This window comes from Rhinopithecus roxellana, chromosome 9 (assembly GCF_007565055.1).
Source record: "Rhinopithecus roxellana isolate Shanxi Qingling chromosome 9, ASM756505v1, whole genome shotgun sequence".
Lineage (NCBI taxonomy): Eukaryota > Metazoa > Chordata > Mammalia > Primates > Cercopithecidae > Rhinopithecus > Rhinopithecus roxellana.
In genome coordinates, this window is record NC_044557.1 from 7,216,760 (window position 1) to 7,233,384 (window position 16,625).

The following is a 16,625-nucleotide window of genomic DNA, read 5'->3' on the forward strand; positions in this document are numbered from 1 at the left end:
TTCCTTCTCCTTGATGTGTTACTCTGTTTCCCCACCACTCCCTCTGGGTGATGTGTTTCTCTCCTGCTTCCCCTGCCAGTTTCTCATGACTGGGAGGTGATTTTAGAGTTTTCTGGCTATTTCCCAGGCCACATCAGTGGTAGAGGCAGGTGTGACGGCAAAGGTGCAAAGGGCAGGTGATATTATCTTAAGTCTAAGCACAGGGTGAGAAGTCTTGCCCCGACCTCAGGTTCACCCTTTTGGCATTGGTCCTGACACCATCTGGGACCCCATGTGACCCTGCTGGGAGCCTGGTGTGGTCCTAGAAGGAGCCCATCAAGTAGCCCTTCTTGACTTCTGTTCCGGGCCCTGCTCAGCATGAATGGTAAAAATAGGACCTGATAGCAAAAGTGTTCACTCATTTTTGAAATATGTATTTCAGATTGCTTCTCTCTCCCTGTGGTCTGAAGGGTTTGCCTCTCGTAGATCAGTTTGGCACAGTAGCGCTAAGCCAAAGTAGCACAATTAGCAATTTTATCATCAGCAAAACCGGAGAAGCAGCAGGGAAACCTCTTCAGGAACCATGCTTTGAAGCTGTGTGGGGGATTGGTGTTGGTGTCAGTTGTTAGTTTGAGGTTGGTAAAGAGCAGGTACCATTCGAGTTGGCAGGCACCAGCTTTGGTGCAATCCTTTGCCGCGTGTATGAACCCCTACGTGAAGCTGGACAGCAGATGCTAGGAAGCCTTGGCCCCAGACACAGCCCAATGCAACCAACCAAGGGGTCCCACAAGTGGCTCTCAGCTTTGGGTGCACTCGCAGAGCCTGCGTTGGATGGGGCCTGCTGGGTGTCAGTGCAGCCGCGCGGCAGGGCCAAGTCTGTAGCCCTCCAATGTAGTCAGGGGGGTGGGAGCCGAGCAGTTAAGTGTCTGTCCTCCCCCAGTGACCTTAGCTATCACTGAGCTAGGTGATTCTGGATTTTTGTTTTTAATACTTATATACATTAATTCTGACTATATATGGTATTAACTACCTATTCTATTAATACAACCTCTTAAAATTATAAAAAAAAATTTTTTTTTTTTTCTTCTGAGACAGTATCTTGCTCTGTTGCCCAGGCTGGAGTGCAGTGGCGCGATCTTGGCTCACTGCAACTCCGCCCCCTGGGTTCACGCCATTCTCCTGCCTCAGCCTCCTGAGTAGCTGGGACTACAGGTGCCTGCCACCATGCCCAGCTAATTTTTTTGTATTTTTAGTAGACGGGGTTTCACCGTGTTAGCCAGGATGGTCTTGATCTCCTGACCTCGTGATCCACCCACCTCGGCCTCCCAAAGTGCTGGGATTACAGGTGTGACCCACCGTGCCCAGCCCAAATGTTTAGTAGTATGTTTTTCTGTGTGTGTGTGTGTGTGTATTTTTGGGTTTTTTTTTTGTTTTATTGAGGCAGGATCTCACTCTGTTGCCCAGGCTGGAGTTCAGTGGCACTATCATAGCTCACTGCAGCCTCAAACTCCAGGGCTCAAGAAATCCTCCCACCTCAGCCTCCCAAGTAGTTGGGACTACAGCCGTGCACCACTACTCCCAGCTAATCTTTTTATTTTTATTTTGTAGAGACAGGGTGTCACTGTGTTGCTGAGGATGGTCTTGAACTCCTGGCTTCAAGTGATCCTCTCACCTCAGCCTCCCAAAGTGCTGGGATTACAGGCATGAGGCACCCTGCCCAGCCTAATAGTACTTCAGTTGAGTAACTTTGTGCTGCTTTGTATGTATAAAATGGTTAACAATATAACAAAGACTGCAAATTTATTTAAGAGCAAAGTGTTAAATAGTTAACCCCTTTGAATTACATTTTTTAACAATTTACAAAAGTGACATTCTTATTGTATATATATATTTTTATTTCTTTTTCTTTTTTATATTTTGTTTTTTACTTTTTTTTAGTAAATTCTCACAGATCCTTATCTTATTGTATATATTTTTTAAGTTACCACTATAAAAGTATATGTAATAAAAAGTGAAATTTCCACTCCAGTCTCCCATCTCTCCATAAAGAAATTGGAAACCACTGTATCTTCCCAGAACTTTTTCTGTAAATTCACAGATATGGCAGGAATGTGGAAAGGTGGATGTTTTATTTTTCAAACATAAATTGCATGATGCTATGTGTATATCATACAACTAGCCTGTATTACTCATTGGATCTTGGGCCTCTTTCCTTATCAGTACATATAGACCTACCTAATTCTTAAGACTGTCTACAATAATTATTTCACATTTTCATAATGGTGCATGTATTAGTTGTTCTACAGATTCTTACTATTACAAATAATGCTGTGGTGAGTATTCTTGCACATCTTCCAGTGAGTTTATGTACGAGCATGAGTGTTTAAGTTGTGCACGTATGAATGTGTGTGAATGTGCCTATTGTCACCATTGACAGCAGATGGACAAAATTCAGGGTGATGAGGGCTGGAGATATGACAGTGCTATGAAAAGATGACGTTTTCAAACCATGTGCACTTCCACCCTTGGATTGACTAATGTTATTATGCTAAGTGTGCATTATGGGATTTGAGTGAAGTTTTTCTGCACTGTAATTCCATAAGTTGATGCTTCAAAGAAGAATTAAATTTGAGGTTAATATCCTTTTAAAAAATTCTTATTCCTTGGGCCAGGTGGCTCACGCCTGTAATCTCAGCTCTTTGGGAGGCCAAAGCAGGAACATCCCATGAGGCTAGGAGTTTGAGACCAGCCTGGGCAACATCACAAGACCTTGTCTCTTAAAAATAAAAAATAAAAATAAACAAACAACAACAAAAATCCTTTTATTTCTCAACTGATTTCAAAGAAGTTCTGTGTATGTGGCTAGGGCACATGTCTGTTTAAAGTAGGGCTGCTGGCTGCTGAGGAACTAGGAGAGGCCTCAGTTGTGGGAGTCGGGCAGTGTCTAGACAGCAGCTTCCTGCCGCAGGTGGGCTGGGCTGGGGTGGGCATCAGGATGGAAGACAGCTGACTCCTTTCTTTTTTCTTCTTTCTTTTTTTTTTTTTTTTTTTTTGAGACAGAGTTTTACTCTTGTTGCCCAGACTAGAGTGCAATGGCATGATCTCGGCTCACTGCAACCTCCGCCTCCCAGGTTCAAGCGATTTTCCTGCCTCAGCCTCCTGAGTAGCTGTGATTACAGGCACCTGCCACTGCGCCCGGCTAGTTTTTCATATTTTTAGTAGAGATGGGATTTCACCATGTTGGTCAGGCTGGTCTCGAACTCCTGACCTCAGGTGATCCCCCTACCACAGCCTTCCAGAGTGCTGGGATTACAGGTGTAAGCCATCATGCCCGACCTCAGCTGACTCCCTCTCAGCCACATTTGTGCATGCAGCCATTTAGATATCGAAATAATATGTAAATGGATTTCATCCCAACTTAAATATGTTGTTTGTGCCCAGTTGTTAAAATTTTATTTATTTATTTATTTTTATTTTATTTATTTATTTGTTTTGAGATGGAGTCTCACTCCGTTGCCCAGGCTAGAGTGCAGTGGTGCAATCTTGGCTCACAGCAACCTCCCCCTCCTGGGTTCAAATGATTCTTCTGCCTCAGCCTCCCGAGTAGCTGGGATTACAGGCATGCACCATCATGCCCAGCTAATTTTTGAATTTTTGTAGAGACAGGGTTTTACCATATTGGCCAGGCTGATCTCGAACTCCTGACCTCAGGTGATCCTCCCACTTTGGCCTCCCAAAGTGCTGGGATTACAGCACCCAGACCCCAGTTGGTAAAATTTTAATAATTAGCTTACTAACTAGTTTAAGCACATATTCGCAAGATATAGGATGTCTTGAACATACAGCTTTCTACTCCAAAAAGTACAGCATGTTTTTTTGGTTGAGAGTTTTATTTACTACAAAATCCAGGTGATTCATTCTCGATTTGGGGAGTGGGAAGTCCACTGCCCTGAGGCCTAACCTTGTAGAAGTTTCCCGTAATGACACTGCTTCTCATTTTCCTTCCCAGTGCTCGGCCTGGTTCTCCCCATGTGGGCCATAGCCCTCATTTCCTTTGGTGTCGCCCTCCTGTTCGCTTTCTTTGTGTGGCTCTTCGTATGTCCGTGGATGCGGAGGAAAATAACAGGTATGGGCTTTTTGATTCTTCTGATTTACAGAAATTCTCCTGATTTCCAAAACCTCACATGTAATACGACATGATCCTTACTAATGGAGGAAGAGGAAGTGTGGGTGACTCCAGAACATACCCCATCCTCTGTCACTCGGTTCTTGAGTGCTTTCTGGCTCAGACATTTTCTTGATGAGTTGTAACCCAGGTGGGCAGTAAGGTCCCAGTTGCCATGAGTAACTGAAAGTTAACCGTGCAGTCCAGTTCTGCTAGCCTGTGGAAAAACGTTAGCCTTCATAGAAATGCAAATTAACACCACAAGGAGATTTTGTTTCCCACCCACATGAATGGCTAAGAGTAAAAAGTTCTCGCCATTCCGTGTGTAGGTGAAGAAGTGAAATAATTGGAACTCTCCCAGGTTTATGCTGAAATGTAAAATGGTGCAACCACTTTGGAAGTTAGGTTTGCAGTTTCTTTATAAAGTTAACCTTACACTTACCATGTGGGCCAGTAATTTCACTCCTAGCTATTTCTCCAAAGAAATGAAAACGTGTTCATAAAAAAACTTGTACACAAATCTTTTCATCATAAAAGCCCAAAGTGGAAACAACCCATGTGTTGGTCAGCAGGCAAATGGGTAACCAAATTGAGTAAATTCATGGGATGGACGACCACGCAGCAATAGAGAGAATGAACTGCTGGGGACCCTACAGCGGAAGGCATCCCACAGCCGTGATACTGAGCAGAAGTCCATGATCCAGAAGAGTAGCTATTCTGCATGCTGGCATTTTTCATAACATTTCCATAAATTTTCATTTAAAAGTTTTATGGATCTTTCCATTAAATTTAAGAATAGGGAAAATTTATCTGTAGCAACAGAAAGCACTGATCGCCTGGGATGGGTGGGGGTTGGAGAAGGCAGCTTGGGAACTTATCAGGGACATAAAATGTCTTTGTTTTCATCGGGGAAGGGGCTTTAGGGTGTGCCCACTTGCAGCAGGTCATCACCTGGGTGCTTAAACTGTATGCATTTTTGACTGGGCGTGGTGGCTTACACCTATAATCCCAGCACTTTGGGAGGCCAAGTTGAGTGGATCACCTGAGGTCAGGAGTTCGAGACCAGCCTGACCAACAAGGTAAATAAATCCCTGTCTCTACTGAAAATACAAAAATTAGCCAGGCCCTGGTGGCAGGTGCCTGTAGTCCCAGCTACGCAGGAGGCTGAAACAGGAGAATTGCTTGAACCAGGAGGCGGAGGTTGCAGTGAGCCACTGCACTCCAGCCTGGGCGACACAGCGAGACTCCATCTCAAAAAAATAGATATATGCATTGTATTATATATACATATAAAACCTATAATAATAATTGTATTATTATAGTACTGTAATAATTATACTGTGGAATAATATACTATATAATAACTGTATAGTATAATATGCAATATAGTACTCTACTGTATAGTATTATAATAATTATATTATTATAGCTATAGTAATTATAACATATATATAATAAAATGAAACAATAAAAATAAAACACATGTTACTAAAAGGAAAAACAGTTTTTAAGAAGAAGAATATGGCTTAGGAAGTCAGCCAGGGCTGTTTTCCTATTCCCAATTCCCCATATTCGAATTTCAAGCCTTGAAGCCACATGCTTTTTATAGAGCTCTCAAAAAACAAGTATTTACATTTGGTCTCAGCATGTACCATAGGGTCACATTTCAGTATGGATATATCTGCATTTGGAGATTCACGTTTCGAAGAAGACCAAAATACATGAGACAAAGCATGCTCCTGAATTGGAAGACAGTATAGTAGAGATGCCAGTTCTTCTCAGATTCATCTCTAGACTTTAGACAATTTAAATAGAAGTCCCAGCAGGATATTTTGTAGATTTAGACAAGCCACTTTTAAAGTTCGTGTAGTAAGTCAAAGAAACTAGATGAGCTGGAACAATTTTGGAAAAGAAAAAAGTTGGAGGATTCATATTAACCTGACTTCAAGACTTGTTATGAAGCCACAAAGCAGTGTGGAATTCGGGAAGAGAGAAACACATAGATGAATGGAACAAGAATAGAGTCTAGAAACAGACCCACACTAATGTGGCCAGTGGGTTTTAGACAAGGGTATAGAAGCAGTTCAGTGGAGAAAGGACGATCTTTTCAACAAATGGTTTTGGAGCACTTGACATCCGTATGCCAAAATAAGAACCTTAACGTAAACCTGATTTTAAAAAATAGCTTAAAGTGCATCATAGGTCTAAATACAAAATTTAAAAAAAATAAGACTTTTAGGAAAAAAAAAAATATAAGGGAAAACTTTGTGACCTTGGGTTGAGAAAAGAGTTTTTAGATATGACACCAAAAACATGTTCTATAAAAGAACAAGTCGGGCCAGGCATGGTGGCTCACGCCTGTAATCCCAGAACTTTGGGAGGCCAAGGCGGGCAGATCACCTGAGGTCAGGAGTTCAAGACCAGCCTGGCCAACATGGAGAAACCCTGTCTCTATTAAAAATACAAAATTAGCTGAGTGTGGTGGCTCATGCCTGTAATCCCAGTTATTCCGGAGGCTGAGACAAGAGAATTGCTTGAACCCAGGAGGCGGAGGTTACAGTGAGCCGAGATCATGCCATTGCACTCCACCCTGGGCAAGAAGAGCGAAACTCCATCTCAAAAAAAAAAAAAAAAGAAAAAAAAAGGACAAGTTGATAAATTGTACATCATCAAAATTTGAAATTATTGGTCTGTGAGAAGCACTGTGAACAGAATGGGAGAAAATGTTTGCAAATCCCATACTTACAAAGGACTTGCATTCAAAAAATAAAAAGAAATTTTAGAAAACAAATAATTAAAAAACGAGCAAAATAGGCCCGGCACAGTGGCACACACCTGTAATCCCAGCACTTTGGGAGGCCAAGGCAGGCGGATCACAAGGTCAGGAGATCGAGACCATCTTGGCCAACATGGTGAAACCCCGTCTCTACTAAAAATACAAAAATTAGCTGGGCGTGGTGGTGCATGCCTGTAATCCCAGCTATTCAGGAGGCTGAGCCAGGAGAATCGCTTGAACCAGGGAATCAGAGGTTGCAGTGATCCGAGATCACACCACAGCACTCCAGCCTGGTGACAGAGCAAGACTGTCTCAAAAAAAAAAAGCAAAATAGGCCGGGCACAGTGGCTCATGCCTGTAATCCCAGCACTGTGGGAGGCCTCACAAGGTCAGGATTTTGAGACAAGCCTGGCCAACATGGTGAAACTCCATCTCTACTAAATATACAAAATTAATCGGGTATGGTGGCAGGCGCCTCTAATCCCAGCTACTCAGGAGGCTGAGGCAGGGGAATCACTTGAACCCGGGAGGCGGAGGTTGCAGTGAGCCGAGATCACGCCAGTGCACTCCAGTGCACTCTAGCCTGGGCAAAAAGAGTGAAACTCCATCTCAAAAAAAAAAAAAAAAGCAAAATATTTGAATAGACACTTCACCAAAGAAGATAGATGGGACCAGACATGGTGGCTCATGCCTGTAATCCCAGCACTTTGGGAGGCTGAGGCGGGCAGTTCAGGAGGTCAAGAGATCAAGACCATCCTGGCCAACATAGTGAAACCCCGTCTCTACTAAAAATACAAAAATTAGCCGGGTGTGGTGGCGGGTGCCTGTAGTCCCAGCTACTCAGGAGGCTGAGGCAGGAGAATCGCTTGAACCCGGGAGGCAGAGGTTACAGTGAGCGAAGATTGCACCACTACACTCCAGCCTGGTAACAGAGCGAGACTCCGTGTCAAAAAAAAAAAGATAGATGGATATTAGATGAGTCCATGAAAAGGTGCTCAACATCAGTAGTCATCGGGAAGTACAAATTCACATCACAGCGAGATACTACTACCACCTATTTGAACGGCTTTTTAAAAATACTGACAGTAAAGGCCGGGCGCGGTGGCTCACACCTATAATCCCAGCACTTTGGAAGGCCAAGGCAGGCAGATCACAAGGTCAGGAAATCGAGACCATCCTGGCTAACATGGTGAAACCCCGTCTCTACAAAAAATACAAAAAAAATTAGTTGGGCGTGGTGGCGGGCGCCTATAGTCCCGGCTACTCGGGAGGCTGAGGCAGGGGAATGGCGTGAACCCAGGGGGTGGAGCTTGCAGTGAGCTGAGATCAAGATTCCGAGAAAGAGAGAAAGAGAGAGAGAAAGAGAGAAAGAGAAAGAGAGAGAGAGAAAGAGAGAGAGAGAGAGAAACTGACAGTATTAAATGCTGTCAGTATTTACAAGAATGAAGAGCAACTGGAACCTCGTACATTGCTGGTGAGAATGTCAAATGGTACAGGGAAACTGTCAACTTCTTATATGGCTAATACTTGCCATAAATATACTCTTAACCACTCCTAGATATTTCCCTAGAAAAATGAAAACTTAAATTCACACAGAAATCTGCACATGAATGTTTATAGCACCTTTATATGCAATCTCCAAAAACCCGCATTATTCACAGAATAAATAAATTGTGGTGCCTTTGAACATTTGAATACTACTCAGCAATTAAAAGGAACACATTATTGATCCATGTAACAACATGGATGGATTTCAAAGGCATTATGCTGAGTAGAAAAAGCCAGTCTAAAAAATCACATATTTTATTATTTATTTATGTGACTTTCTGAAAAAGGCAGTTTTTCAGAAATTGAAGTTTCTTATTCTGAGGTTTAAGAAACAGAAGGCCAGTCTAGGTGGCTACAGATTTACAGAACATTAGCGCTGGAGGGAACTGGTATTCGGAGCTAACCCTTTTTGTTGTTGTTTTTGGATATGATAACTCAGGCCCTACATTTCCATCTTTTCCTCAATTGCTGAATTTTCTGGCTAGAGTTTTCCAGATAACTAATTTAACTTTTGACTTCCTTTTTTTTTTTTTTTTTTTTTTTTTGACAGAGTCTTGCTCTGTCACCCAGGCTGGAGTGCAGTGGCACAATCCTGGCTCACTGCAAACTCTGCCTCCTGGGTTTAAGAGATTCTCCTGCCTCAGCCTCCCAAGTAGCTGGAATTACAGGCACCTGCCACCATGCCTGGCTAATTTTTATATTTTTAGTGGAGACAGGATTTGACCATATTGTCCAGGCTGGTCTCAAACTCCTGACCTGGTGATCCACCTGCTTCAGCCTCCCAAAGTGCTGGGATTACAGGTGTGAGCCACCACACCTGGTTTCGACTTCGTTTTTTCTATCTAGCTATAACTTTTTTTGTTTTTTCCAAAATCAGTGCTAAAGCATAAAGATACAGATTCACTTTTTAATATTCATGCTTCAATAATAAGAATTCTCTTCCAGAATGTTCGGAATGACTTTTTTTTTTAGACAAATTACAAAAAGAAGGTGCTTTATCACGAGTATCTGATGAAAGCCTCAGTAAAGTTCAGGAAGCAGAGTCCCCAGTATTTAAAGAGCTACCAGGTGCCAAGGCTAATGATGACAGCACCATCCCGCTCACGGGAGCAGCAGGGGAGACGTCCGGGACCTCAGAAGGCACCTCTGCGGGCAGCCACCCTCGGGCTGCATACGGTAAGATGTGCCTGGAGAGCTTTGGTTCCGTGGCAGCACAGAGAAGTTCCCTGGGGAGGACCAGCTGGGCCTGGCTATGGGCAATCTGGTTTTAATGCACAAAAGGATCCCCCGGTTTTATAATTTGAGAAAACCCAGAAGCTAGGGAGGCCTCAGGAAACCATTCCAGTCAGCAGAGCAGGCTCACTCTTGTCCTGTGATTTCTTTCAAGAGCTGTTTATAGTCTCACCGGAGGCGCTGGGGCCACACACTGTATGTCTGTGCTGCACCCACTCAGCTACTTACGCAGATCTCCATGCCCCAGGAGTTACCAAATTGCTAAACATCAGTTAACCCAGCTTACTATGGAAGATGCAAAGAGAAAGCTAAATTTGTAACCAAGGAGGTGGTCCCACCATCGAATCACAGAAACCTTAGAAAATGTCCAGACTGGCTGGGTGCAGTGGCTCACACCTGTAATCCCAACACTGGGAGGCCGAGGTGGGTGGATCACCAGAGGTCAGGAGTTCGAGACCAGCCTGACCAACATTATAAAACTCCATCTCTACTAAAAATACAAAAAGTAGCTGGGCATGGTGGCGGGCGCCTGTAATCCCTGCTACTCGGGAGGCTGAGGCAGGAGAATCGCTTGAACCTGGGAGGCGGAGATTGCAGTGAGCCGAGATTGCGCCATTGCACTCCAGCCTGGGCAATAGAGTGAGGCTCCATCTCAAATAAAAAAAAGAAAAGAAAAGAAAAGAAAACATCCAGACCATTCTGTGTCCTTTAGACTCTCAGTGTTTGTGGGCAGTACCAGGGGAGCAGAGCTTCACCGAAGCCAGCCCCGGTGGGTTCTGGCACCTGCCTGCCATAGGTGCAGTCTCAGATGTGGCCCAGAGAAGGCAAATTCATTTTGCCTGACTCATCTCAGATACTGCCTTTGACAGTCATGACTGACCTTTTAAGATGCACCTAAAAAATTAACTGGGATGATGGTGCACACCTGTAGTCCCAGATGCTTGGGAGGCTGAGGCGGGAGAATCACTTGAGTCCAGGAGTTGGTGTGAACTATGATTGCACCACTGCACTCCAGCCTGGGTGACAGAGCTGAGACCCTGTCTCTAAAAACAAAACCAAAACAGAAGCACCTGGAATATCTGCCTTACATGAAGTGGGTTTTGTCTCAAGTATGAAGTTTTTCTAAGATGAGTTTCTTGACATTCTCCTTGTGTTGGTTTCTAGAAACAGAAAAAAATGTGCCAAGTGCCATAGTAATTTCTGGAAGACACTTTTTAGCAGAACTTAAGATGTTTTGAAAATACCACATTATTAGTTTTACCCTTTTGTTGTATGTTTTCACGTTTATTATTATTATTATTATTTTTAGTGGTAACCATATTACATGTCCTTTATGGCCAACTTAGAAAAGAAAGTATATGTTAATAAGTCATCCCCAGCCTTCCGGAGATAAGTGCCATGAAATAGTAGGGAGTGTTTCCTTCGCTTATATTTGAAAGGCTGGGGCTGGGCACGTTGTCTCACACCTGTAATCCCAGCACTTTGGGAGGCCAAGGCGGGCGGATCACAAGGTTAGGAGCTTGAGACCATTCTGGTTAACATGGTGAAACCCCGTCTCTACTAAAAATACAGAAAAAAAAGTTAGATGAGCATGGTGTCGCGCTTGTCCCAGCTACTCAGGAGGCCGAGGGAGAATCGCTTGAACCCTGGAGGCGAAGGTTGCAGTGAGCCGAGATGGCGCCATTGTACTCCAGCCTGAGGACAGAGCGAGGCTCCGCCTCAAAAAAAAAAAAAAAAGAGACTGGAAAATGAGACCTTCTCTAACCCTTTTCAGGAAGGGCGCTGTCCATGACCCATGGCTCTGTGAAATCGCCCGTCTCCAACGGCACCTTCGGCTTCGATGGCCACACCAGGAGCGACGGTCATGTGTACCACACCGTGCACAAAGACTCGGGGCTCTACAAAGACCTGCTGCACAAAATCCACATCGACAGGGGCCCCGAGGAGAAGCCGGCCCAGGAAAGCAACTACAGGCTGCTGCGCCGTAACAACAGTTACACCTGCTACACCGCAGCCATCTGCGGGCTGCCAGTGCACGCCACCTTCCGAGCCGCGGACTCATCGGCCCCAGAGGACAGCGAGAAGCTGGTGGGCGACACCGTGTCCTACTCCAAGAAGAGGCTGCGCTACGACAGCTACTCAAGCTACTGCAACGCGGTGGCAGAGGCGGAGATCGAGGCGGAGGAGGGCGGCGTGGAGATGAAGCTGGCGTCAGAGCTGGCCGATCCTGACCAGCCACGAGAGGACCCTGCGGAGGAGGAGAAGGAGGAAAAGGACGCGCCCGAGGTGCATCTCCTGTTCCATTTCCTGCAGGTCCTCACCGCCTGTTTCGGGTCGTTTGCTCACGGCGGCAATGACGTGAGGTGGGTGTGTTCATTCATTCAACAACGGTCCTTGAGGCTCCCCCAGGGGCCAGCGCTGTGCGGGTGCCGGGATCCAGCAGTGAACGGCACCGATGGAAACCCCTGCCCGGGGTAGGGGTGCACAGGCGGTGGTGGACAGACCCATAAGTCAGCATTGCGTGCGGGACAGCGAGAAGTGTTAACAGGAAAGTAAGGTAGGTAGACTCGGGGCAGGAGCCGCCGGGATGGCAATGCGACCTGGGCTGCCCAGGGAAGAGCTGGCCGGTGACGGAGGTGCAGGGGCGGCCACATGGCGTTAGCAGGAAGGAAAACGGCAGGTGCAATCTTGAGGCGGGCACAAGATGTGCGCCTCCAGGATGAGCTAGGAGGTCGCCGGTCTGCGGGTCGTGGATGCAGAGCGCGTGGCCGATGGACATAGGAAGGAAGGTCTCACCTCGAGAGGGGAGCAGTGGAGATGTGATCAGGGGCCACCAGGGCACATTTGACAGGGGCCACACAGGGCACGTTTGACAGGGGCACTGGCTTTGGACAACGGCCTGGACGCGGATATGAGAGAAGGAGGAAAGAGGCAGCTGCCAAGACTGGAGCCGTGGCCTTGGCAAAGGCGAGAGTGGAGCTGCTGTCTGTTAGGGATGACCGAGGCCCTGGATGCAGCCAGGGAGCGATGCTGCTGTTCAGGCTGAGCAGACAGCGGCCGTGTACACCCGAGTTCAGGACAGGCCAGGCTGGGTGCCAAGCAGGTAACATGGGTTACCTGGGTGAGAAGCGCTGGGGCAGCGAGGCAGGCAGGCGGGAGGCGGAGCGCAGGGACGGAGGAAACAGCAAGAAGGTGTGCCGAACCAGGATGCTAGGAGAACTTCTAGGAAGTGATTTAATTTTAATTTTTTTTTTTTTTTTAAAGACAGAGTCTCACTCTGTTCCCCAGACTGGCATGCAGTTGCGTGATCTCAGCTCACTGCAACCTCCTCCTCCCAAGTTCAAGTGATTCTCGTGTCTCAGCCTTCCCAAGCAGCTGGGATTGCAGACGCCCACCACCCGGCCCAGCTAATTTTTCTATTTCTAGTAGAGACGGGGTTTCCCCATGTTGACAAGGCTGGTCTCAAACTCCTGACCTCGGACAGGCGCAGTGGCTCACCCCTGTAATCCCAGCACTTTGGGAGGCCGAGGCAGGTGGATCACGAGGTCAGGAGATGGAGACCATCCTGGCTAACACAGTGAAACCCCCTCTCTACTAAAAATACAAAAAAATTAGCCGGGCGTGGTGGCGGGCGCCTGTAGTCCCAGCTACTCGGCAGGCTGAAGCAGGAGAATGGTGTGAACCCAGGAGGCGGAGGTTGCAGTGAGCTGAGATCCGGCCACTGCACTCCAGCCTGGGCAGCAAAGTTAGAGTCCGTCTCAAACAACAACAACAACAAAAAAAAAACTCCTGACTTTAGGTGATACACCCACCTCAGCCTTCCAAAGTGCTGGGATTACAGGTGTGAGCCACCACGCCCAGCCATCCTTCAGTGACATCTTTAACCCCAGTGAGAAGGCTCCACCCCTCTCCTGGGCTTTAGTTCTCCCCACTGCATGGTGCAGCTGCTGGAGCTGCCACCTGAGCCTGCAGGTCACCCCACATGGTAATGTCACAGGCATCCTGCAAATGAGTGTGTAGTGACAGGCGGATATGACCCTCCAACATTGACCCCACCCATCCCACCCGCCCCACCCCACGCCCAGGCCTGGTGTGCAGGAAGCAGGGTGGCTTGGGTCTCTGCTGTCGTCTTCCAGCTGTGTTACCCCTAGACAAGGCACTTGCTTTTCCGAAGTCTCTGTTTCCCAATCTGTAAAATGCGGGAAAACGAGTCCCAACCTCCCAGGCTTCCCCTGTGTAACATGCTCAGGATGGTGCTCCCCACTCACTCGGTTTCCGTCCGTTTCTGCTTGTGCTGTCACGGTCATGGTCAGCCACTGATGGTTCAGAGGACTGTGCCGTTGTCATCTTCTGTTGCAGTTAGTGACTCCCCATGGGCTGCACACAACGCCTCCCCACATGCAGCTGCATCTCTGCTCTTTGCTGCAGACGAACCTGGCCATCTTATGTTCTGCTCAGCATCACATGGGCGTTTCTGTGGTATTTTATTTGGTATTTTCTTGGAGATAGTACGCTGTGTCCTATGTTAGTAACTTTTTGTCTGCCCCATACCGTCCTGCTTCCTCCTCATCATCAAGCATTCTTGATGGAAGGCCTGGCACTGGCAGAGCACTAGAAACTGGGCCCCCATCCATTAGAAGTTTAAACGCCAGTTAGGGAGATGAGAAAAACAAATTCATGGAAAAGTCACAACACACTCTTTCCCACTCACACACTCAGCTGCACACACGCACAGACACTCACACATGCACATTGACACATGCACTCACACACACACACTCACACATGCATACACACTTACACATGCACTCACACATGCACACTCACACATGGAGTCATGCACATTCACACACACCATGTTTCATTTCAAAGGAAGCATCTAGGCAGTGGCTGCTCGGGGTAACTGTAGAATTCCGAGCAGTTGCTTGCAGCGTGGGGACTATTCTGGGGCTTTGGAGCAGGGAGAGTGTCTAGTGAAAGCACCATTCTAGAAATCATCTGAGAAGAGGCGTCCATGCATTCAGCATGAAGTTGAGCTCCGAGGCCTTATCACTGAGCTGCCATGGCCTATCCCACCCCGTCTCTAACACCCCTCTGAGCCGGGGTGGGCATCTCTCAGAGATGGGATCTCATGCTCAGAGTCACACAGCGAGACCAAAGCCAACTTGGAAGCCAGTTCCAGTGACTCAGTGACACCCAGTCTACACAGCTGGCTGGGGGAGGAGACAAGAGCCAGGGAAGCTGTTAAGAGCACCTCAGGGCCTGCATGGGCTCCAGGGGCCTGACAGACATAAGCAGTGAAGGGACTGGAGCCCATGCAGGAGGGCCTGAAGCAGCCTGGGCCTCCCACTCTGCCACCTCAGAGGTGGGATCCTGGCCTCGGTTTCCTTGTCAGTAAGATGGGAGCAACAGTGCCCGCTGTGCAGGGCAGCTGTGGGAATGGATGCTTAGCAAAATGTTGCCACCCATAGTATGGGGCCTGACAGTCTGTCCCAAACTGGCAGCTAATGTTAGTACCAGCAGCAGGGGGTGGCAGAGAAAATAGAAATTTGAGGAAAAAAGGAAGAAAAAAATAACTTGGCTGTTGTGTTGTGAACTTGGTTGTTTAAAAAATTAATTTTGGCCAGGCGTGGTGGCTCACGCCTGTAATCCTAGCACTTTGGGAGGCTGAGGTGGGTGGATCACTTGAGGTCAGGAGTTCGAAACCAGCCAGGCCAACATGGTAAGTGAAATCCCATCTCTACTCAAAATACAAAAATTAGCTGGGTGTGGTGGTACGTGCCTGTTGTCCTAACTACTCGGGAAGCTGAGGCAGGAGAATCAATTGAACCCAGGAGGTGGAGGTTGCAGTGAGCCAAGATCGCACCACTGTACTCCAGCCTGGACGACAGAGTGAGACTCTGTCTCAAAAAAAAAAAAAATCAATTAATTTAATAGACCGGGCGCGATGGCTCACCCCTATAATCTCAACACTTTGGGAGGCCGAGGTGGGCAGATCACCTGAGGTTGGGTGTTCCAGACCAGCCTAGACAACATGGTGAAACCCCACCTCTACTAAAAATACAAAAATTAGCTAGGCCTGGTGCTAGGCGCTTGTGGTCCCAGCTACTCGGGAGGCTGAGGCACGAGAATCACTTGAACCCAGGAGGCGGAGGTTGCGGTGAGCCAAGATTGCGCCACTGTACTCCACCCTGGTGAGATTGCGCCACTACACTCCAGCCTGGGCAACAGAGGGGAGACTCTGTCTCAAAAATGATAATAAATTACACACCTATTAGAGTGGCTACCACTTAAAAAAAAAAAAAGTAACAAATGTTGTGAAGGATGTAGAGAAATTGTAACCCTGTGCACTGTTAGTAGGGGTGTAAAATGGTGTAACCACTATGGAAAACAGGATGGAGGCTCCTCAAAAAATTAAACAGACCTCCCCTATGATCCAGCATTCCTGCTTCTGGGTATACATACAGAAGAATTGAAAGCAGAGTCTCAAAGAGATATTTATACCCCATGTTCAAAGCACTGCCGTTTGTCATAGGCAAGAGGGTAGAGCAACCCAGATGTCCACTGACAGCTGAATGGAAACAAAATGTGTCCGTGCATACAGTGGAATATTATTTAGCCTTAAAAAAGAAGGAAGTCCTGTCACCTGCTGTAACATGGATGAACCTGGAGGACATTAGGCTAAGTGAAATAAACCATCACAAAAAGATAACTACTACTCATGCCTGTAATCCCAGCACTTTGGGAGGCTGAGGGGCGGAGAGGTCAGGAAATCGAGACCATCCTGGCTAACATAGTGAAACCCCGTCTGTACTAAAAATACAAAAAATTAGCCAGGCGTAGTGGCATGTGCCTGTAGTCCCAGCTGCTCAGGAGGCTGAGGCAGAAGAATTGCTTGAACCCGGGAGGCGGATGTTGCAGTGA

General features: G+C 46.9%; 1 protein-coding gene across 5 annotated transcripts in view; it reads left to right on the forward strand.

Moving 5' to 3' along the window:
* SLC20A2 (solute carrier family 20 member 2) overlaps positions 1-16,625 on the forward strand; it is a 129,492-nt gene that overhangs the window by 90,296 nt on the left and 22,571 nt on the right. For all 5 annotated transcript variants that reach the window (XM_010368020.2, XM_010368021.2, XM_010368019.2 and 2 more), the window contains 3 exons: positions 3,989-4,105; positions 9,441-9,644; positions 11,476-12,064. In XM_010368020.2, the coding sequence (XP_010366322.1) occupies positions 3,989-4,105; positions 9,441-9,644; positions 11,476-12,064 (910 nt within the window). The remainder of the gene's footprint in view (positions 1-3,988; positions 4,106-9,440; positions 9,645-11,475; positions 12,065-16,625) is intronic.